The sequence below is a fragment of the Carassius auratus genome, chromosome 34 (assembly GCF_003368295.1).
Source record: "Carassius auratus strain Wakin chromosome 34, ASM336829v1, whole genome shotgun sequence".
Classification (NCBI taxonomy): domain Eukaryota; kingdom Metazoa; phylum Chordata; class Actinopteri; order Cypriniformes; family Cyprinidae; genus Carassius; species Carassius auratus.
The window spans coordinates 8,181,641-8,206,978 of NC_039276.1; the positions used below are offsets into that span (position 1 = coordinate 8,181,641).

The following is a 25,338-nucleotide window of genomic DNA, read 5'->3' on the forward strand; positions in this document are numbered from 1 at the left end:
GGCAGTGCTGACTGGTAACATTCTTAAAAAGTAAAATTGGTTTGGTGCAGACAGCTGCAATAATATGGCATGATCAAACAAATGAGAGGAGAAAACCCCTCACAGCAGGCTCACAAACAGAGACCTTCGGGAGTCTCTTAAACCAATTTCCAAACGTCCTACTTTTCACATTTGCGACAGTTCAGAGCATCTTCTGTGACTCGAGGATAGTTTTTAAAAGTAATTATGCCACCAATTTAGTTTGCTTGGTTAATAAAAACGTCCACTTTAATTTATGATTCCTACTATTCCTTAGAAATCACAAAGTGTCAGTGCCAGTGAAAGATGTGAATTCAATGCACGCCACAAATTTATGAAAGTTTCAGAGGCCACTCTCAGTGACCAATCTTTTTTCTTTTTTGTGGAATACTTACAATTATTAGTGTCTTTAGCAACTGCTATAATTCCCATTGGCTGGTGAGGAATATCAGCCCTGAGAACTTTAGTATCTCCTCCAGTGAACTTGTTGCTCCGTAGCACAGCCCGCCGAGACCAGTCAGACCAAAAAATGTAGTTTCCGTGGATAGCAAGTCCAAAAAATGTGCCAGGCCCTGACCTTACGATCACCTAACGACAGATACAGAGGGTCAAGTACAGAGCATTTGTTTACAGATCATATATTTGAAATGTATTTGTCTGCTGACATTTATTATATACAGGGTCGTTTCTAGCCAATTTGACTAGAAACCCACCAATCTTTTCAGACACCAGTTTCTTGTCACATTCAAATTCATTGTCATAGTAACGACACTCATTTGCGGAGATTCAGCCCATTGTAAGTTCCACAAATAAGAATGCATTATTTGTAAATTGTCTGTTAATATAAACATTTTGAACAATTTATTATTTGTAATATCATTGTGTCGGCACTAGATGCCTCTACAGCCATATGCAGCAATACCTAGAAGCTAAGAAACTGCACATAATTTACAATAAATCACACTTAAATTAATTTTATTACATTTGGATTTGGATACATGATTAGATATTATCAATGTCTACTCTTTTTGTCTTTACCTGTTTTTTTGTTAAATTGTTTTGTTGCTGTTTCTTGAAAAATTGATTTAAAGTGTCAGTTATTGCATTATTTTTTCAGTCAAACCTATAAAACACTTTGTTGCAACAAACTACATATAAAAGCCCGATAAGTGGCATAAAAGTAATCAATACAGCTACTTAATCCTTTGCTACTCATTAACACGTGATCTTCCCCTTTAAATAACGTGATGCTCTGCCCTCTATGTGTATGATGCTGTTCCCATTAAGTGCTGTTAGAAGTGAACTGAATTGATTCAGCATTTCGACACCTCCGTAAGGATGCGTTAAACTTGACAAAGCGGTTTAATAAAGGATGTATTGATCTTGTGAATTAGCTAATTTGATTATACAAATATGTTTTTAATTGGCTATTAAAGTGTATATGGGAATATTACAAGTAACACTGATCCTTTAACAATGCATTGCCGCAAAAACGCACACCTTTTGGACAAATCTTGCAACATGATTTATCAACTGCCACAAATACTGCCTAAACTAAATACTGATTTTGTGCACTTTATTTACCATACCAATATTTTAAATTGGCCTTTGAACTTCCCTTAATTGCGTGGCAAAAAAATAAAGCATTACCTTTCCAAAGCACTGACAGAGCCCACTTATCTAATGGCGTTCTTGAGCGCTCAAAATGTAAACTTTACATGCAACAATCAGACAGCATTTGACAGCACTCTGATCCAGTGGCATACAGGCATTGCCAGATTGACAGTTCTCTGATATATCATGATATAGCTACTGATATATCATGCACCCCCTCAAATCTCAGCCATTCTGTTGTCAAGATATTCACCATTATTATATTGCTGGCCGTTCTCTTACACAAGGATCAAACAAGTAGCTTGCACACTTTGACAACCACTGGAAAGTCTCTTTAAGGGGACCAAGACTAACATGTAGGTAGAGGACATGTGCTTTAAATAACTGCCCAGCAGCCAGTTTAGCCCAGATCCTGTAAGTGTTAATGCAGGTGTCATGGTGACGGACACAGATATACATCACACAACTCCTTCTGGGAGTTTCCGGCCTAAGTTTTCTGAGGGAGGATGTCCCACAGCTCCGGAGACCCAACGTGCATGTAGCCATGATCACATTATCCTTGCCACCATGGTGGGAAAAATAGGACAGGTGTTGATTAAGAGATCCCAGCTTGAGCAAACAACAACTGGAGATCCGAAGGGGGGTGGGTGGATGAGGAGCATGCCAGATGGTTTTTGATAGAGCATATTGATTCAGAATTAAATTCAGGGGTGCAAATGTTCTGCTCCAGCACTAATTATCTCTGTTTACCTGATCAAAAAGATGTCAAATAGTGTTTTTGGCTAACAACTATAGCCACATGCATTTGATTGCAGTTCTGATGGGCATTACAAAAAATGTGTAGTCCTCTTTATGTGGATATGATATAAATGATGGCACCACAGACTGTATTCCATGCATACCATTAGGCTTCCACTCACAAACCCCTTCACTAAAACCAGTTGGGATATTCCAACGGCAAGGCAGTTTGCCAAAAGCCATGTTGATTTAGTTTTGCTTAATTCTTCACAGTTTAATTGGCTAGCTGATAGGACGGCTCATCAGGGGTCTCAAAATAAGCTTTCATTACCACTTCTGCTCTTAGTTTAGGAGGTTGAGGAACTCTAATTAACTCTTTGTCATGTTTCTTTAAAGTGGATAATTCATTAGGAATAAACTGATCTGGTGAAGGGTCAATGGACACTGATAATTTCAGAGGGTTGGCCGATCTATGGGTGGTCATCAAGTCAATATTTTTTGATTAGTAGTGACCCACTGCAATACCCAATTAAGGTTCATGTTTTAGAAAATTAGTAGGAATTACTTCAACTGGTGTTTGGTATTTCCACTAATCAAAAAAAAAAAAAAAACTTTATTAAACAACAAGAAACAAATAAAGAAAGAAAAAATAGATTGTAGTGAAACTGGTTAATTTAACATGATTCATTGTTCAAAAGCTTTAACAAAAATAGCATTTCTGCAGGATCTTCATTTTGGGGTGTTCCTCAACAAAAATGAATATGCAAATAATTGTGAGTTTAATTAGATTTCTTTCTTTCTTTCTTTCTTACAGTACATTAGATAAAATTAGATATGCACTGAAATAACAATGAACTAACTAGGGGTGTGTCTGAACTCCAAAGCTGAGTACCTTATTCAGAATGGCATGGATAATGGCTTCAAAAAGTATAATTATATTGAATAATATTCACCTGAGGCTGGCACAGACACTCCTTGTGTTTGCTGGATAACAGGTAATCCAGTGGAAAGCATGATATTATACATAATCTCTAAAATCACTACTCAGTAATGAGTGAGTGAAGTGAATGTGTGTAATGACGAATGAAATGAGCGCAAATCAAATATCTGCAGTGCTGTTGCCTCTCCATGTGTCTCTCAGAAATCAGAGCTTGGCAAGCAATCAGCTAAATTACTACACCATACACATGTTCTACTCTTTGATATATATATTTAAATCTCGTACAATATTATACTTGAATGCATGAAGCACAGAAAGATTGCAAATCAAACAGACGCGTTCCATCTCCACACGTCCCTCAGAAACCAAACCAGCTCCAGCCTAATAATCGACCAAGATACAAGATACGTATCTTCTACTGGTTGATGTGTCTATTTAAATGCGTTAAACTTTGTATGATAGGCTACAAATATCTCTGTCTCACTCTCCCTCGGAGACAACATTTATACAGGTATATTCTTTATAATTTGTTAAGATTTGCATTTGTACGCATAGTGAAAGGTTTTGTCCTTTTTATTTCTTTCAACCTTCATGTTCTCTAATCAGCTATTTATACAGTCAGCCTCCTCTTATTTGAGGCTGTGATTGTCCTGACATTACTCAGTACACAGTGTTATATATTCCTCATATTTTAATTTTATTAACATTTATTATTACTGTTTTAATAAGAACTTTTTAATCACAAAAGGTCCCCCAGCTGGCACTTGAACTCGGTCTCCTGATGCACAACCACGTTATACCTAAAAGCACTGTCTAAATGAGGAAATTGGCTTCATGATATATTATTTTATCAGTTATAAAAGACATATTTGTTAAGTGATAACTACAAAGAAAAAAAGATGTAAAACCACAGACATAATGGTTTTCAGTTTTCTCAAGTAACTTTACAAACTTCCAGATAAAACCCCCCATCCACTTCCATTGTTACAATTACAGAAATTGCTCTGCTGCACACCCCTACAACTAACAATGGAGCTATTTTTTTTAAAGCATTAATTGATTTAGTTTAATTTCTAAAATTGATAAAATATTACATATTTAATAAATTATACAACTCTACATGTTTAGAAATGAGCTACAACCTAGATTAATAAATGCTGTAGTACAAATTTAATTGAAGAAATGTCCAGTGAAAAACCATGAAACACAGTCATACTCACATATCTGTGGGAGCCGTCATATTCACAACGTTCGATTTTGCCCAGGCTGCCATCAGAGAAATACAGCTTTTCCGCTTTATGGTCAATCGTGAGTCCGTTAGGAGTGAATACATCTGTGCTAATGATGACTTTTATGTTATGTCCTGCAAGAGTGGAGCGCATGATACTGGGGCGCTGCTCGTTCCAGTTGGTCCAAAACATGAGGCTACAAAATACACAGGACAAAAAAATGAGAGCAATAGAAGCATTTTTAAAGACAGCACTAGAAAGCCAATGATTCAATACTGTCGCCTGCCGGCATTTTTAAACCAGCTCTATGGCGCATGGGAATATCACTGACTGCACAAATAATAGTGGACAGAAAGGCCTCAGGGCCTATTTTACTGTCCTTTACAAATTCCTTTCACAGTCTAATTCCATGGTCTAATTGAAAATGTGTGATACATGCTGACATTCTATGCCATTTAATAATTTGAGGTTAGATTCTAATTAACAGCATTCGGTAGTCCATTTGAATAAGTGCCAGATTACCAAGTAAGCATATTCTCTCCAAAGTTGAGGGTTTAATGTAGTCGATGAAGTGACAGTCGACACATCTTTTTGAATATTAGTGCTGTTCATCACATCAGTCTCTAATGGTTCTTTTAGAGCGGATATTTAAGTGCATATACCATCCACTATGTCTGGAGATATGCCACTCTGCTGGATCAAGAATAAAAAATATTCCATCCAACAAATTTCACAAGGTGCCCTGCTCATCTGAAGAGGTCAAACTAATTAAAATGTTTTCCTTCTTGACTGATTTACATTCCATATACGCTAGTTTTCCTGTGTATGACAAATCAATTTGCTCTAAAAGCCAATATGCTTCCTCGATATAAAAATCTATTTTGTTTCACATTACAGGTTGACAAAAGTGAATGTGTTCATTTTGTTTAGTCTATAGCAAATTAAATCTTTCCCTCTGTTGGAGCAGAAAAATGGCACCTTTTATACAAGACAAACCAAATGCCATTGGTTCGTGCATGTCACATGACCGATGACTGGGCATTTTGAATGTTCTGAAGTACAACAAACTCTAACTCTCATGTGAAATTATATCTTCCTGTATAAAAGTATTACCCTTGATCATTGCTGAAAAAAAAAGGTCTCAATTGCATTTTTATGATTTGACAGCATCGTTCTTTACAGACCAACAATATCAGATACCCAAATGAACAAAATAAAAAAAAAAATCCCTTACTTTTGACATTCATCCAGGGCCAAGACGTGGGGATGGTCATCCTCAGACATGGTGACAATGGCTTGCCTGGTAAAAGCTCCTTGCCGGCTCTGGTCTACTGTGTATCTGCTGATGCTTGAGGTGGTGGAACTAGTCCAGTAAATCGTGTCCCAGGCACGGTGGTAAGCCAAGCCCTCAACTGAACCCACATCTACAGAAAACAACAAGCTACAACTTGACCATGCTAAGACATACTGGAAAGGTGATTTATTAATAGTATGTTTTCATGATATTACAGTTTGGAAATGAATGCTAATATTTCCCCTCTTATATTAATAGCTTAGCTGTTTTTTTAGACAGATAAGAATATTACAAATAAATTCTAATGAATGAAAATTATATATATATATATGGTGTCCTTCTGAACTGTCTATTCATCAAAGAATCCTGAAAAATCATTCATGTCAAATTCATGGAGTGCATCTACTTACACTTATGCAAAACTCAAAAAACATACCTATACATACAAATTGCAGCAGTTCCCAGTTGAAATGAACACTAGAGGCAGTACATCTCAGACAATTTGTATTCCTTTTCACACAAAGTATGATTTACAGGGCCAGAGTCTAGATTAATAAAGCCTAATTATTGGCACTATGTGACTTTCATAATAATGGTGGCCACTGGACATTTCACTTTGAAACTGCTGCGAAACGTGCAGAAAGGTATGTAATAATGGTGTTGTGGGAATGTAACCACAAGCACATATTTCCAATGAGCTTGGGTTGGGAATAAATAAAATGTAAAAATATATTAAATAAATTTTTTTTTTCAAATATTGCCTTGGTGAGCATAAAACCATAATCAATCAAAGCTTTACACTAAGCATTATAAAACGGTTAGGCTATGTCTGCTGTCATGTCTAAAAATTAATCAGTGAAATAGCAATTGTTCAAACACAGAGGCTAAAAATGCTACTCTTTAAAAGAAATAGTAGAGAAAATAGTCTGCAGAAATCCATCACTAATTAATCATTCACCATAAAAAAGTGCCTGACAGATTGCCTTTGCAGAAAATGTTGGAGGGGCCAAGGAGTAATTAACAGCGGATGTATGACTTAATTAGGGAAATACAGATTAACTTCCTCACCCTCTCCCGGTGACAGAATGGAGAGGGTGTTTGTATGTGTTTCTAAGTGTGCATGTAGTCAAGGTGGCTGGGATTGGCTTTCATCTTAGGGAAAGTGAGTGAACTTGAGTGTGAATGCACCATCAAAAGAGCCAGCTCATTTCAACCAGTAGTCAACATTACACTCTCACTTTCTCTGGCTGGGGCATTTATGCTCAAATGGATAGAGGTGGAGGATATCTGTGAACCTTACAGTGTGGCATGAGTATGCAAAGTACACGTGAATGGTCAAATGCACTACTTCAAAAATGTCTCAAGTGAACATTAACAGGCTGGATACGCATCAAAATATCTTATAAAAAAAAAAAAAAAAAAAAAAAAAAAAGGTAAAATACTGTAAAAATGTTATTGCAAAAACCTGTTTCCTAACTGTATACATTGAATAACTGTAATAGAACTATCCTTACCTTATATTTAGTATAAATTTACATTAAAATACTGTAAACTGACATTCACAGAATTCCCTGTATGACAGATCACATTTTAAGTTTTTTTTCGATTAAGTAACAGTTTTTTTTTTTTTTTTTTTTCAGTTTTTTCAGTTTCAGTTCTGGCAACCACAGCGTTTTGTGTGTGTGTAATTCTCATGTGTTCTTTTCCCAGTTGACACTTAAAAAAAAAAAAAAAAAGGCAAAACAGCGATTTTAACTGATGTAAATGATATTTTCTTACATATGCTAAACAAAGGCAAGGATGAATCAGAACAAAAAACATTTTCATGATCATAAAAGCGTAGCCTTTAAAACAAAAAAGGCAAATTTAATAAAAGTGAAATTTGAAAAAGGTCTAATTCCTCAAGGAGCAATGAGGCTAGTTAAAGAGAATTCACAGAGTACTGTAAGTGGATAGAAGAACTAATCATGGAGCACAGAAACTTTTGTACTTATGTCTGCATTCCATTAACCTCAGCAAAGTGACATGAGCTGGGTTACTAAGTATAATCAGCAGTGTTGGGTATAGTTACTTTGGAAAGTAGTTAGTTAGGTTACAACGTTACCATCAATTAAAAGTAATCAGTTATGATACAGCGTTACCTATTCATAAAAGTAACGCGTTAGAGTACTCATGCGTTACCAAAAATTAAAAGCAGTTCGCAGCGGCTCACACACGACACACGACAGACACAGCCCCCGGCCCCTTTAAATGCACCTAGAAGTCTTGACTCCCAACAATGAATAACGTCAGTCATCCGACTAAATTTACACTGCAGGATAACAATAACAGGAAAGACAGTCAGCAATCGGCTATTCCACATGGCGTTTTATTTATTTATTATCACAGAACATATTATTAATCAAAATTCGCGCTTACCCAGCCCGGGTAGCCTAGGCTACTGTATAATATGAGCACCACAAGATAACTCCTGATTTTTCTTTAACTTTAAATAATGCAGTTATCAAAGTACAAGTATGCTTACTTGTAAACACAACCTTAAACAGCCTTGCAGATTTAAATCCATTTAAAAATGATGAACAATCGGCCAGCCAATGATCTAACAGAAATTTACAGCTGCCTGTCAAACAAACAAATGATAATAAACCGAATTAAATCCTTTACCGCCACACAGGCAAATGACAATTCGCTTAATAGCCGAACTAATTATTATTAAAGTGTCACTCACAGTCACAAGCCTAAATTCGCTTTAACACAGTCCTCTTACATTTACTCTTCAAAGTAGTGATTAAAACATAGCGTTAAATTTGAGGTAGAATTTTTGGCGGTCGACAGAAGCTTTTCACCAACGCAGAGTGTGCATTTTACCGTTATGTTCTTTTCTTTTTCGTTGACAAATTGAAAATAATGTGCGTACTTCCATAAACTGTCCTCTCTGCTATCTTGCCGGGAGTTCGAAAAAAAAAACACACACATAGGGTCAGGCGCAGGGCACAGACGCATCACAGCCATTGACTTTACGATCACAGAGCTTCGGCTCCGCTGATACATCCGCAGGTGGCACAGTAGACCTAGGACTACTGTCTGACAAAAAGCAGGCTGCAGTCGGGATTTTCCTTTCCTTAAAATAACGGATTACTTTTTTTAAAAAATAACGAAGTTACTGATTACTTACGCACGAAACTAACGCGTTAAGTTACACATTTCAGGAAAAAAGTAATTAGAGTACTCTAACGCGTTACTTTGTAACGCGTTACCCACAACACTGATAATCAGGCATTAAGGGATCCCCCCACCGCACTTTACCTAGGACACATAAATGGTATTTCAATGTATTTTATCCAAAAATAAAATAAATTTGGCTGTTTACTCACTTTTGTTTCGTTCTAAAGCTGTATGCCCTTACATTTTGTGGACTGGAGCTTTTAAGCTTCAAAGAAGAATCATATTATAAACCTAAATAAAGTAAACTATTTATTTTAAAAACATCCCCTGAAGTTCTGATATCAATGTCATTCAGTAATTTCTGGTACAAATGTACGTTATTGCAATGCCTTATTATTTGGCATTTGAACCTAATTATGTCGGTATGAGTTCTGAATCTAAAATTACGTTGTAAACAATGGATTAGGATCTGAAAGAAAGTCCATTTGTAAACATACACTACATTATGTGTAGCTATTATAAGCAGTACATAAGTTGTCTGATATTAAAATCTGTCACGGTTGTCTCATTACACTGTAAATGGATAATACACAGTCATTAGGCATATTAGGTTTCCATTGTGGGCCACCATCAGACGTGAATATCGATCGCGGCTGAAATGTCTGCCATATATAGCGTACATGAGGAAATCAATAACCATATTCGGAACTTTCCAACAACAGTGACGGGCAGAATCTTGAAAAATATCACTCGGCTTCCACTCGTAATCCTGTTACAGTTTGAGGACGGTGGAGATGAGACAAGCGATTTTAATCCATCAAGAGTGAGGACACGATAAAAGATGCAGTGTTTTAAACATCTTTTCTGACAGTTAAATTGGTCCCATTTAGCTGCAGAAAAATGGAGGTAGCTATTATAACACTTATACTAGTTGTTGGATAAATCAAAGCCTTGCTGTACATCATAGGCAGCGCCACTTAGGTTCCCAACAAAGGCCCTTTCACAAATTGCTGCTAAGAAGCTGGAATCGTTCTAGCACCAGCACATTAAACAACACGTGGGTCACTGCAATGAGTCTGCATCAGGACGACGACAGGACCAAAAACAAATGCCCGCTTTTGTGGACGAAGCATTTTTGGACATCGTTCATGATCAACAAAAGGCTAGCAATCAGTAGGATTTTCCAAATGCCCCTAGAAACTAATTTCTGCATGAAAGCACTCAAAAACAACAACAACCGGACTTACTTTCAACTATGACTTGTCTTCCTGACCAGTCATCATTGATCATCTGAATATTCCCAAAATGGATGTCGCTGAAGAATATGCGGTTGTGGTGTGAGGCCTGCTGGCGATAATCGAATGCCAGAGCGATGACGTTCTTGAAGTAGTCTGGATTCTCAAAAGGTTGGAGAGGGGAGTTAAGATCACTCTCGTCAGACAGGTGGATGCTTTTCAAGATGGTCCGTTCAGAGTACAGAAGATAGCCCTCATATCTTTGGCAAGCAAAGCCATCTTCAGCTAAGTACCCATGAGCACAGGAACAAGTCCTTCTTCCGCTGCCCAGGTGAAAACACAGCTGCTGACAACCTCCATTGCTCCTCGCACACGGGTTTGTGCCTGCATGTCAAAGCATAGAAAGACATCACTGGATGGACACGGAGATATTCATTATAACTCTGTTTTGTCCAAAGAATACATATGTGGCATGATAAAAAGGAACTCATTAAATTGAAACCTCAACCTTTCTCCCGGACTTTATTAAACACTTTCACGTCCTTCAGGTTGACGCCAAGACCACTTCTTATCGTGACCGCATCAGTGGCATCGCTTTTGAATCCACGCCGGATCGATCCGTTGCCATGGGCTCTGCCACAGACGACACGGAGAAAGAGTCTGACATCAGCATTGTAGAGGTTCTCTCATTAAAAGCAGCATGAAACATAAAAAGAAACTGCAAAGCTGTGAAATCGTCATCTTGCTGATGACTTACGGTACATCCTATTTACATAAGTCTGCCTGGGAGACGACATAATAATACAGCAGGTCTCATAATAACCTTGCACGGAAGGGGTTAATCCCTTGGGACTAGAGCCGCTGACTCCGTGGGCCACTTTGGAGAGTGTAGCACTTAGTAAAATAATAAATTACCTGTCAGACCAGTAGATGTAAGCCCCGAACACAGCCACGGAGAACAGGTCCACACTGGCGGCTGACAGTACAATCTCACGGCCCTCCCCGGTTTCAAGGTTGATCCTTTCTATCTTGTCGGTCCGGGCGTCGCACCAGTATAATCTATTTTCCTAGAAAGCAATTTGAAAATGCACATCAGCGCCTATCCCTTTGAGCAGCCCCATTTTATCGGCATCAGAAGAAAAGAGAGTAGGCGGAGTATCAGGAAGTGGAATCAATTTGCCGTACCTCATAGTCAATGGTGATTCCATTCGGCCAGGCGATGCCAGAACTGACCAGGGTCACTTGGTCTGAACCATCCAGTCTTGCACGACCTATGCAGGGATTTTTCCCCCACTCGGTCCAGAATAAATAACTGTTAATTGGAAAGATCATATGCAGAATACCAGAATTAACCATGCCAAATTCTACATTTCATAGTGACTTTAACAGGAATAAAGGACCTCTGCCGCAAATTAAAATTCTGTCATCATTTGTTCACCCTAATGTCATTCTAAACAAATATGATTTTCTGTCTTTTACTTAAGAAAAAAAACTTGAATAAGCAAGCTTCGAAAAGGAGGGGGAAAGTATCATAACTGGTCTATTTGACTCGTCATCATTAAATATATTTTGACATTAGCCCTATAGCACCTCGGCACGTTCATTAGAGAAGTACAGCATGAATCACTTGTGACCAAATTTTTTGAACTGAATTTACAATGAATACTTTTCAGTGAATTGTTTAATTAGATTTTTAAAACGTATACATCTGGATTACAACTTTAACCATGAACAATTCCATATTTCAGAGTGACCTTAAAGGTATTGATTGATTGGTTTTTATTTTCTTTTTAGAAACAGTCATTTATAACTAAATATATCTTGACATTGGACTTAGACCAAATTCTTTTGAACTGAATATTTTCATTTAATCATTTGATTTGATTCTTAAAACTTGAATTAACAATTCTGACTGATACGGTTCACAATGAATGGGCTATAGACATTAACATTGAGTCTTATGAACCACGTTTGTGATACTGTTTGAATATTTTTTTTAAAGTTTGAAAGCTTTAACCATTCACTATAAAGTTGAAAGGAAACGAACTTCTACTTTTGTGCTCTGTAAGTTGTATAGCTTTGGAACAACATGATTGTAAGGAAAAGATGTCAGAGTTGTGGATGAACTATTTCTTTAAAGTGTATTGTTATACCACCAAGGAACCATCATTCTAAGTTTGACTCAACTGGAAAAAGAAAAGACATCTTTCATAGCCTTAGGCTTGAATAGGAGGCTGTTTTTTTATTTTTTTATTTTTTTTGATGTCTGAGATTTAGAAGATCCCACCCCTGATGGTGTCTGCTGTCAGCAGATAGATGGTAGATGGGTTAAAGCGCTCATATGTCTTTTCACTGTGTGTTTCTGATGGCAGGTCTTAAATTCAAATTCAAGGCAAACACAGGAAAATCTGGCAAGAAAAGGAAACCAGAAAGTTTGACCCTAATCACTTAAACAATACCATAATGGACTCCAAAATGGGCCTGTGCTTAAATGGATATGCACATCTGCTGGTTTTAAATTCTTAATTTGGTACATTAGTAGAGTCAGATCACAAAATAGATTTGACTTTTAAAGGTTTAAAACAACTTGGACAAGGTTCAAAATGTAGTTTCATTTCTCTTCCAAGAGCTCATTGTATTATCTGGTTTAATGCACTTGCATATTTCCCTAAAATTTTCCCTAAGAGTAATTTCTAAAATGTTTCTAAAGATTGATAAAAAGATATATATTGCTGAACAGCAAACATGGCTGAAACTAATCTGTTGTCTCAGAAGAATCTGACGTACCCTCTCTGTGGATGCACTGCAATGGCTCTTGGCTGGTCCAGCCCTTCTGATATTACAACTGACCGGTATAGACCATTCAGACGAGCGATTTCAATCAGGTTGAGGCCATGGTCTGTCCAATAAAGGTTACCTGGAAAATATAGAAATAAATAAAATGAATGAATGAACGAATGAATGTATAATTGTATGAGTCTATATATGTGGCAGCATTCTAATGTTAAAATAATGTTTGAGCCATACCAGCAACCCAGTCGACTGCGATGCCCTCCACTCTGTTGATGCCAGTAGTGATGATGTCTTCCCTCCATGTTTGATCCCTCTTGGCTCTCGAGATTCGGTTTAATCCCATGTCTGTCCAGTAAACTGTATCATTGCCTGTATGAAGGAGGACATATGTCATGAAGAACAAATCATTCACATGCATGCTGCAACATAAATAGTGTATGAGAAAGCATCTCAGACCCTTAATGTCACAAAAAACAATTATAATAATATGACTGAATGTTATGACAGAAGCATGTTCTAAATGTAAGTGGTATTGTCGCCCAACAACTGAATGTAACAAGAGCAGTTATTTATTTGCATACCCCCTGTTATTACTGAATTCACTTTTGGCTAACAGATCTCTTACATGTGACAGCAGCCAGCTGGAAGGCCCTCATCTGTTTCATGCTCAAACAAGCTGCCTCTTAATAACATGCAAATGGTATGCATGTGTAATCAGCTCTCAAAAGGCTGGGCTGGACTGAGGTTTTCTTCACCTGAGATGAGCGGATTTTGGTTGTAGGCGAGAACATTTGCATTGATACTCTCTGACCATCTGCCTCTATTGCCCTGTTGCTGAGTTCAGCAATTCTACCATGTTTCCCAACCCACACAGCATGTGAAAAACGATGATTTAAATGATTTAAAGTCACCAGTTGAACACTATTTTATTAGTTTCAATATATATATATATATACCTCCATTCAGTTTCAGCAGAAACAAAGGATGAAGTAGACTATATTACAAGGTACAGATTTTTTTGTTCAATTATTTATTGACAAAAGCACCTATTACAGTATATATTATTATTAATAATAATAATAATAATATTAATAATTATTATTATTAATGAACAATGTACACAATATTATTATATTTAAATCAATTTTAAAATATAAAATAGGGGTATACAGCGAAGCAAGTATTCGTATCTGTATCCGTATCTGTATCGATCACAAAATTATTCGGATTAGTATCTGTATTCGGATAAAACCGGAAGTAGGCGGAGCCTGAAGCAGAACATCGTATATTATTTGATTTAAGGTTTTACAGCCTATCTTTTTTTCATAGTGATCACTGAACAAATTTGCACTGTTTAAATGATATACAGTATATGATATATATATATATATATATATATATATATATATATATATATATATATATGAACCAAGAGAAAACATTACCGTCTACAGCCACGAGACGGCGCTCTATGCTGCTCACTGCTCCTGTAGCCTACACTGAGCAGCATAGAGCGCCCCCTCGTGGCTGTAGACGGTAATGTCTTCTCTTGGTTCTTGGTTCTAAATAAATATGACTTATAGTCCAGTGCGACTTATATTCTGAACAATACAATAAATATCTTCTAACAGTCGTCGCCGATTTCATTGTATAGGCAGTGCTTCGAGATGTAGTGTGGTTGTGATTCGAGCAAAGTGAGTTCGAGTCCCAGCTTGAGGACCTTTCGTGATCCAATAAATAGATATTTAAAGCTGCGGTAGGTAACTTTTGACGCTCTAGCGGTTAATAAACAGAACTGTTTGCGTCTTGCGGAAGAACATCGTAGCCGGAACTACTTCTCTCTGTTTATGTCTATGAAGAATCACAAAGGTACTGGGTTACTCCGCCGCGGTATCCCCGAAGCAATCTAAAATAGTCCGAATATAAACACTTTTTATAGGTGCACCCTAGTGATTCAGGACAAGCTAAAAACAAGGTTTGGAAAATGGATTCATGGTGTACTCGCTTATTATATAAATTTTTCTACATTTTGAACACAAACAAAGTTATGGACCGCAGCTCTGATTGGTTGTTTCTTACCGGGAGCGGATTAATTTCTGCAAATGGCAATAGGACCACTGGGAGGAGTCAGAAGAGCTTGATCTTTTCACAGATTATCTGTCTCATATTCTACTGTCAGGACATAATGACAGGTTTAATAAATATGTAAAAAATGAATTCAGAGGTTTGCGTCAAATATTGCGCTGATCCCCTGTGAATCTAGTAAACACCAGACTGTGCTGCAGCCTCAGCCGAATATTCGGGCAGAATTATTCTTTATCCGTTATTCATTTTTGAAGCCATTATTCGTGCCTTTCAGAATAAGGTATTCGGCTTTGGGCACACCCCTAATATAATATAAATATAAATATACATATAAATAATATAGACTTATATACTTTTTTTCACTGAATGACAGCCTTTATTTTTAAGGACCCATTATTATTATTATTATGAAAAGTAGTAGTAGTAGTAGTGCTATTTTACGTTACCATATTGCTAATTTAAATAACTAAGTACATAAAAAAATTACAAAATATGATAATTTTAACATGCCAAAATAAATTAAAAATAGTTATACAATGCAATAATAATTTAATATTGTAATTTCAATGCAATTATAATTTTATTATTGTACATTTATATGGATTTAGAACTGTTTTTTAGCTATCATCTAAGTTAACACAATAATAATACACAAATATAAAAAAAAAAAAAAATCTATATTAATATACAGTCTCACTGATTGATAGCCCTAATAGTATTAGTGCTATTTGACTTTACTAAATTGTTAATTTTAATAACAATCAAATAAAAAAATAAAAATAATAATGCATACATATATACCTTGCACCATCTGCATAGCATACTTTTCATAGCAAACTGAATGGAATGCTATATGCATTATTTTCAGCACAGTGTTTCTCGGTTGTTTGTTTATGGGAGAAGAAAAGGTCAGGTCACATTTCAGTGGATCCAGCAGGTAGACTGTACTACTGCTGGCATATGTGTGTGTGCATGTTTATGGAAATGTCTCATATTATTGACTGTTAGAATGCTAATTTGGTACCATCACATGTGGACTGCCTCCTTGACGCTCACTTCATCTATGCCACTTGTCACCACAAAAAGTTCCCCCGAAACAGGCTGAATAATCTTGCATCAGACCGCTGTCAAATTAACCTCATTCACAGAATGAATAATGCATAGCATGACAACAACCCCTCAACGCCATCAGCGTGGTGATGTCGGCTCTACTTTCATTTACTAGATTATCTACTATACTGTTTTTCTGTCTTTTATGGTTGTAGCTACATTATAAGAGATATAAGGAGAACAGTTATCTGAGTTACAGTTTACACCTTCTTGTTTAACTCATCTTAGCTGTTTATCTCTTCTACTTGTGATATGCAGTGTTGTTAAGTCCCTTCTGAGCTGAGAAGAGACTGTGCAGCAAACAACATTTAAAGAAATAATGCAGAAAAAGCAATACATGCTTTATCTTTGTTGTGCACACAGAGAGGACTCAGAGAGTGGTTCTATATATTAGTGAAGAGAGCGGAAGATAGCAGTATTGAGTCATGGGAAGTGCCATGTTTGTACCTGCATGAAAGTCCACACCAACAGCAAACAAGGTGCCGCTGATGGGCATCAGGGTCTCGGCGTGGTCACTGGGATCCAAAGCGATTCCACGTATCCCCTCATGAAAAGAGTACATCAGAAAAGAACTCAGGCCTGTGATAGACAACAGCAACAAGAGACGTTAGATCGAGGTCAGACAAACCTCACACAGTTTTTTTTTTGGGCACCTTCCACACAACTAAACAAGTAACTACATGAAAAACAACAAGAATTAAGACCTGTTCACACCAAGGATTATAACTATAAAGATAATGATAAAGACATAGTTCTAAAAAAACATTCTCAGTATTAAAGAATAGCTGGATTCTCAGTATTAAAGAATAATGGAGTCCACACCACAGCTATAATGATAAAGGCACAAAGAAACGCTATCACTTTCAGAACTTTTTTTCCCAGCTGATGTATGATAAAAACTTTGACACCCAATCAGAATCAATCTTGCTATCACAAGCTTGAGAATTTAAAGATGCAGACAATATCGTCTGCTGGAGTGGATGCTAATATAGTTATCTTTATAGTTATAATTCCTGATAAGAACGGGCCTGTTAGAAGTTAAGAAAAAAAATATGACATCCCTGTAAAACATAAGGTCATGACAGCAGCTTACCTTCACAGGAGAGACGGTCACTGCGCAGGTTGTAGCCAGTGGTGCAGGCACATGTGCGGGTGTTTTCAGATGTGGGCAAACAGAGCTGCGAGCAACCGCCGTTATTCAACTGACAGGCATTCCTACCTGAGACAGACCATAATGAGAGGAGAAAACATGTTGATGAATGAAAAATCAGTCTTGAGAAATGCTGACTGTAGCTTTTTGGCTTCTCCATCTCTACATTGTTGCAATATGATATTCCAAACAGTTCTGAAAACATATAGAGTATGTAATTTCAGATTTACTATTGCAGCCAAATTAAGCTGCAAACATAATGACTGTTTTCATACATTTCCTGAACCCCTCTTGCAATCCACTGTTTAGTGTTTGAAGCATTTATACTGTATGAGAAAATACGAAGGCTTCTAAAATTAAAGTAAAAAGCCAAAGCAAATTATTAAAATATCTGGAAAATATTTAAGTTGACACTGATGCTCATTTTATTCTTAATATTAATGTGTACACCTTTTATATTTGGGATTGGTTTCAGTTTTTTGTAAAGAGGTTTCTCATGCTCACCAAGGCTGCTTTCATTTGATCAAAAATACAGTAATATTGTGAAATATAATCACAATGTAAAATAATGATATATTTCAATGCATTTTAAAATATTATTTATTACTGTGATGCCGAGGCTGATTTTTATTTTGAATCGTTTGTATAAAGCTTCTCTAATTTAATTCCAAAGCAGTTTTACAGGGAATATTGTAATAAAAACTAAAATTCCTGCTAAAAAACATGGACTGTCAACTGAGGAGGGAAAAAAAAAAGAATGAAACCATAATAATATCAAATTTAATTAAGTTGAAATCTTAAGTAAAAATTATAATTATATAAAAACTCAGTAAACAAAACCTTTACATTAAACATTTTCAATTTATGTAATATACTTATTTCTTATTTACATATATGTTCCTCTACATCAAATACTGTATTTTCACAAAATTCACATTTACTGCTTGTTGTGTATTTGATTATGCTTTCAGCTATTAAACAAAGTATTCTGACATTTACGCTTTTATTTGAAAGCAGTTCATTGACAGGTTGGGGCACAATGGAATGGTCCTAAATTCGGAATATCTCTCCTCATTTGATGAAAGTTTTTAGCGTTGCTGTCAAGTCAAGATGACTTGACATTCTTCCTGGAAGTCTCACTCTCGTCTTAATTGTATAACTGAAAGTGAAGGGGAGGAAAACTGCACCACTGTATTAGCACAAGCTCTCAGGGAAAGCTCAGCTTGCACATCTACGACAGTAATAAGACAGCCCCACATTATGAATAGAGAGGCTAATTGCTGCCGGAAAATTTGGTGGCTGGATAGATTTACATTTGAGCCCCGTTTAATGGTCATTCCTTATTCAAGTCGACAGTTTAGTGGGATCCACAGCAATGTCGTTAATGGATCTGCCATTAATGTGAATCATTTGCAGAATAACTCACAAAATAGAAAACCAATATCTGAATATATCTTTGCTTACACCGGGAAGATTAGCCTGTGATGTTATGCAAAGAAAAAAAAAAAATGAGGATCCAAAACAGAAAAGAGTTGAGTTAGAGCTAGCAATTTAGGTAAATTAAACAGCACAGGATAATGCTTACAATTTATGGTCTTATTTTCGCACATTCATTTTTATAAGCTACTTTAAAACTAAATCAATTTTGTGGCTTTTAATCCATGTCTATTAACTTTAAGGATAATTTATATGCTTGTGTAGTCCTAAACAAGGAAAACTGAACAAAATTATATTGGATAAGATTTTGTCCAATCAAATGCTTTCAAGAATAAAAATGTACAGTACTATCAAGTAGCTAAATCATGGTACATGATTTAGAATATATATACTGTATATTTTAAATATTTGATAGTGTTTTTAGTGTTTGTTTTTTTTATTGGAGTTTGTTTGTCCTTTCTGGTATAGCTTTGTGTTCTTTAAACATGTCAACATTGGAAAGAAATCGCACAGCTCTAAACATGTTTTAAACTTCAGCCTACTTTTTCAAAGACAATGGCTGGCCAAGCTACGTATTTATGCAGCAACCCTGACCCTGTATCACAACGCACCTCTCTGACCATCTCTGTCGTACACCTTCATGTGTACCACTCCGCTGGTCTTATTGCGCAGCACTGCCAGGTTACGTCCGTCCCGTTTGGCGACCGTTCCCAGCTGAGCCAGATCCTCATTGGCCCACCACAGCTTGCCACCTGGAAAAACAGATGAATTATTCATTTCCCAAAGTCCCAGAACCAGCAGGTCTGACTGCCAGTAGAAGCACATGCCATTATCATTTGTTTGTCCCTTTTATACCACATGCATAAAATCCGGTGGAGTGCTGTGCTTTTTTCAGTGCCAAAACTATGCTATGCTTCAGTGTACAGGTGGGCAAGGGAGGTGGTTGGAGAGAGTGAGCGAGAAAAGTAAAGAGATAGGACTTGAGCATTATGCATGTTCCCTTCCCAATGTGAGTCAATGAGGCAGAGCTCAGGGCAGCCTGGCTACGTGCCCTGGCTGAAGACAAGGTCTCTTCATTCACAAAGCCATCAGAGTGCATCTATTCCCACAGCGCCGCTGCACCTAGCAAGCCCCTCGTGTTGTTTCCGCTCTGTAAGGCTGAGTGGGCCACAAAGGGCCTCAGAGATTGTCCTTGGCTCTGAGCCTAGACCATATCTGTCTGCTGCAGGAATACAGGAGAGTCGGAGACAGTCGTAGCTGTGCAACCGTAAAATGAAACACGTATTTGTTAAAGTACAGAGGGATTAAATGAATCGAATGGCATTGAATGAAAAGGAGGAAAGAAATGAATCAACAAATTCACATTAATCACAGTTTCAGCCAAAATACCACATACTGCTATGTGATAGCTACAATAAAACTGTAATCACTTTGGATTAGCACCTTAAAAATAAAATGACAAAGATTTAAAATATTTTTTTCTTTCTGTTAATGGACTAACACTGTAAGATTAATATTTGGATTTTACAATAGTAACAATGACTGTAGTGACTATAGTATTTTAATGCACACACACACACACACATTCACACACACAAAAATAATGAAAGCATTGTGGTTTTCCACAGGAAAATAAATAAATAAATAAACAACACAACATTGATAATAATAAAAAAATGCCTCTTAATACCAAATTAGAATATCAGAATAATTTCTGAAGGATCATGTGACACTGAAAATATATTAAAATGGAAATGATTTATTTTAAGTTCTAATAATAAATCACAATATCACAGTTTTTTTTTTCAACTAAATGCAGAACATTTAAACAAACATAAAAAAAAACACATTACCAATCCCAAACTTGTGAACAAAAGTGTATATAAATAATGCAGCAATGCATTTGCACACTAGCTACCACTTGATCCTTAAAATGCTGTCTCTGTAGGCATCAAACTAGGTTTTAGAAAAGAGGCAATATCTACTGCATGTTTAAATTATTTTACATGTACACTTAATAATGAATCACAGATATTTTCTTAACAGGACATTCCTACTCCATAAACCAGAAACAAATGCTAGTGTAATTTAGGTCACACTGGGCCTCCAAAAAGATATTTGCTTATTGTAGTGAGGCCAGCTGTGTATAAATGACATCACTGAACAGTCAGAAGCGTATTTGACATTCAGAGATTGCTTGCACAGGTCATCACTGCAGTCAATATTAATCTTTACCTGTCCAGGGTGAGAGACATCAGTGATTGCTTCTGGGTGTAATGTCCACTTAAACTGTTTGATCACAGACCAGCACTAGTTTTAAAGTCACACACAGCCCCCAAAACAGCAGCTTGCACTTCCCTGAGTGGTCCCATCCCATTTAAGATTGTACTAGGAGAAGGTGGCAAGATCGCATCCTGTCAGTAAAACTGCTTTCATTTCTTCAGTCATCATGCTCTTCAATTACTGCCTACGATCTAATAACAGATGTGACTTTGATGCAAAGAGGCCATTGGATTTATTAATTTTTCCTAATAATGATGCTGCATCTTTCAACCAGCCGCCACTCCTATCGATTCCCTGATCATCTGTCTCTGCTGAATATATTTCCCCAGCACAACTCCCTGTAATGATAAGGCCTGTCCCTCAACACATGCTACAGGGTGCTTGATTTTACTGCAAGACCAAAGTAAATTTACGGGGACATCAACTGATAGCCTGCTATACAAGTTAACCTTGGCAAATGCTCTAATTTATGTTGCTTTTTGCTGGGATGGAGATAGTGGCGATAGAAACCGAAGAACTCATGCAGTTTGTATCAAACATTGACTAGCTACCACCACAAATGCATCACACTGAAATCATACGGCCTGATGGAATTATTTGGTTTCATTCAACTTCAAAACACGGATATGAAAAGTAGTCATTTTGCCATTCTACCTATAAATGTACATAGATAAGCAAATAATTATAAACTGGGCAAAATAATAATAATAATAATAATAATAATAATAATAATAATATATTAAAACTTTATGTAAGTAGCTATCACATACATCTTTGAAAAGACTTCAGGTTTTTGACTATACAACACTGCGTCATATTTGCTTAATTAAATCCAAAGTTTCTTACTAAATTTGTGGTGCTGATTCCAAAAATAATGACACTTGCATCATCCCTTAATCAGCCACAGCCACAGCCACAGCCACAAAGAGATTTTTACCTTCCACTGAGCCAGATTACAACTATTTGTTGAAATTCCAGATTCATTTCACATGTGAGAATGATTCTGAAGACTTTTTTATGCTTAATCCAGGGTCAAGGTTAGAATTATGGCCAGTGCCTACATCTGCTACATCTGTTGGTGTTCAAGCAGCATTAGAAAATAACAGAATTTGTAAGAAAGAAAGAAAGAATATAGGAAAATAAAATAAAATAAGCTTGTGTTTATGTAAAGTTCCATGACATTTAACAGAGTATTTCCATTCCTTTGCAGATTGTAAATTACATTATACATTCTAAATACTTTTTATCATTACAATTGGCTGCTTTTGTTATTTTGATAAGTCTATTAAAGCAGATAGGTATAATTGCACATATATAATTTTAAAACGTTCTTTTGTGAAAAAAAAGTGATAGCCTACAAAGTTTTTTATTAATGTTTTATTAAACTTGGCATAATCAAATTAAATGATGCTAGGCCTAAACTATTAAATTGTATCATTGCAAATAAATCATGCATATAGTAAATACATACTATACTAACAATGCCAACAATAATAATAGATAATTAAACAGTCATTTTCTAACAGATGAAGACCTGACAGGAAAGAGAAGCAGCCAAGAAGTGTCCAGCACACATAGGATACTGTTTAAAAAAAGCATCCCATAAACTACCTCATGAAGTTGGTTGAGGAAATTACCAGTTCACAGAGCTGCAATCTAAACAGTGGGTGGTGAAATATTTTTGGTTGCTATATAATTTGTTGTGCTATTTCGTAGTTTTTATGACTTATTATTTTAAATTGTGCAAAATAGTATAAATAAACATTTAGAAAGTCTGCCTAAACTTTTGACTTAAAACACTTATGGTTTAAAGGGACATATTCCAAAATTTTCCTCTATGCTGAATCAGACTCTTTGTTCTCTGATGACATTCTCATAATTGCATATTAATATATACCATTCTTTTAGATCTCTGTGGGTAACCTGCAGGGCAATGTGCCGTATGCATTATAAAAACACAGACTGCCTATTTTGGAAAGAAAAGCAGCGTTTTGTGTGCTTGGAATGGATAGTTGTCTTATCATAAAGACTATACCTGCAAACCCCTGCTTTACTTATCACATGGTGTGATATTATTTAATCTGGCTTCCTTTCATATTCACATTGAGGTTGTGATTACTTTATATTTTATCCCTTATAATCAACTCCATATGCATGGTAAGGTAAATATGCTGTACATTTGCAAGGCATATAGAGAAGGAAATTATCTTTGACTAGTTCATATTCAGAAAGGAAGAGGAAAATATGGAATTTGAAGTGAAATTCCACTCACCGCCCACTTCCAGTATACAACAGATCAAGGTTCTGCAAGGCCATCTACCCACCTCCATGCATATCTTATCGGCCCCTGGCCATTCAGGCTCTGAGAACTCTTTCCTTTATAAAGGTATGGTACAGCTTTAAAAATGTGTAGAATTGATCCATAATGCTGGTGGCATGCCACGTATACATATACATACATTATATATATAGTGACTAAGTGACGTCTGAAATTTTCTTCTTTAAAAAATATTTTTTATCAGGCTTCTAAGAATTCTGGGAAAAGCAGTTTAAACATTAAGCAGAACAACAGTTTTCAATATTGATCAAAATAAATATTTCTTTAGCACCACACATTACAAATATTTCTGAAGGATGTGATACTTAAGACTGGAGTAGAGGCTGCTGAAATATTAAAATATATTTCAATTAAATTCTGTTTATTTCAGTCCTTATAGATAACTTTTTACATTAAATAAATGAAAAAAAAGTTAATATTTTAATAATGATTTAAAATTGTAATACTTTTTTTGTAAGATTACAGTTTTATTGTATTTTTGGTCAATTAAATGTGGTTTTGTGAGCATGAGACTTTCAAAAAATGTAAAATAAATAAATGAAATGAAATCTTAGAGACCACAAACTTTTGAACTTTAGCATATTCACATTTAATACTTATTTCCATTTATATTTATATACAGAATTGATTTAATTTGCATTTAATTCTGAAAGAGATGATATAGGCAATAATTATTGAATCTGTTATCCATCTTCACGTGTTCAGAAAATTCGTAATGTGATGTAGTAGAAAAAATTCTACTAAAATAATCAACCAGCTACTGAATTTCTGTATTGAATTGTTGAACATGAAAGTTCTTCATGTCCTTCTAAGAGGCACAGGACATCTCAACACAAGCAATCACACACACAAAAATAAATAAAATAATAAATCTGCACCAAATCCTGGCAGTTTGTCAGACTATAAATGAGAAACAACTGTCCAACAAACAGAGCCATAGGTTTTTGCAGAAGTAACAGAAAGCATTTCCTCTATGGAACAAAGGCCTATTAATTATGATAGATAGCACCTACTGAATACATCATTTTGCTGTTCTGCTGTACTGTGCTACTTCTGTGAAAGTAACACATTAGTCTTTGTGGCAGCCTGCATTCTGCTCCCAATTTAATAATGACTCAAACTTTGTTTAATTAAAAGAGTCTGTCACCACTTCTTACAAATTGCATTTGTTTTGTAGCTCATCATAGCTGCTCTAAAATAGAATGTGACTATAGAGGTTTTCCAAAGATTAATACCTTTGCAGCATGGAGACAGTGTAATCAGTTAAAACTGGGGTTTAGGGAAATAAATACATGTTAATGAATAATTTGGGGGCATAAGTTTCTACCCACGAAGACAGGCAGAGAGTAATGTGAGAAAACATGTCAGATGCAATCCAAAACAAAGGAGTAATACATTCAGGCAAAACGTAAGACAGAGAAAATAGATTTGTCTAATATTTAAAGAAAAGTGAATTGCACAATTATAGGCTTTGCTGCATTTACTGCTTTCCTTTGCTTCAGGGTAAAAAAAAAAAAAAAAAAAAACATTATGCAACTCTTGCCGCTTCTGACGCTGCCACTTTTCTCTAAAATCCCTGGAATTACAGCATTTGGGCAATGGTTAGAGCTGTAATTTGAGTCATACAGTAGGCCTAAATTGAGTGATTAAAAATTGCGTCAAATCAAATTGATATCTTCTAAGACAGCCTTTATAATCTTGGTCTATATAAAGCTAAATCACTCAAACTTCACTACTTCTTCAACACTGAGATGAATGTTTACTCCCCTCAGGGAACCAAAATTTGCTCTTTATTCCCATACCATGTTGTGTTTCCTATGGCTAAATGGAAATTGTTAAATCTAATTTGACAAAATGTCTTGAGTTGTCTGTCTTTTCCATTCTGAGGCAATGTAGCTGTAGAATCATT

General features: G+C 36.0%; 1 protein-coding gene across 5 annotated transcripts in view; it reads right to left on the bottom strand.

The window, feature by feature from the left end:
• Positions 1-25,338, bottom strand: part of lrp1bb (low density lipoprotein receptor-related protein 1Bb) — a 250,801-nt gene that overhangs the window by 51,307 nt on the left and 174,156 nt on the right. For all 5 annotated transcript variants that reach the window (XR_003277158.1, XM_026217735.1, XM_026217734.1 and 2 more), the window contains 12 exons: positions 19,420-19,560; positions 17,315-17,440; positions 16,669-16,800; positions 13,261-13,395; positions 13,021-13,150; positions 11,419-11,545; positions 11,149-11,300; positions 10,742-10,866; positions 10,246-10,617; positions 5,774-5,963; positions 4,531-4,735; positions 414-606 (listed from right to left, as the gene is read on the bottom strand). Coding sequence is in view for 4 of the 5 variants with exons in the window: in XM_026217735.1 (XP_026073520.1) it covers positions 414-606; positions 4,531-4,735; positions 5,774-5,963; positions 10,246-10,617; positions 10,742-10,866; positions 11,149-11,300; positions 11,419-11,545; positions 13,021-13,150; positions 13,261-13,395; positions 16,669-16,800; positions 17,315-17,440; positions 19,420-19,560 (2,028 nt within the window). In the remaining variant the exon portion in view is untranslated. The remainder of the gene's footprint in view (positions 1-413; positions 607-4,530; positions 4,736-5,773; positions 5,964-10,245; positions 10,618-10,741; positions 10,867-11,148; positions 11,301-11,418; positions 11,546-13,020; positions 13,151-13,260; positions 13,396-16,668; positions 16,801-17,314; positions 17,441-19,419; positions 19,561-25,338) is intronic.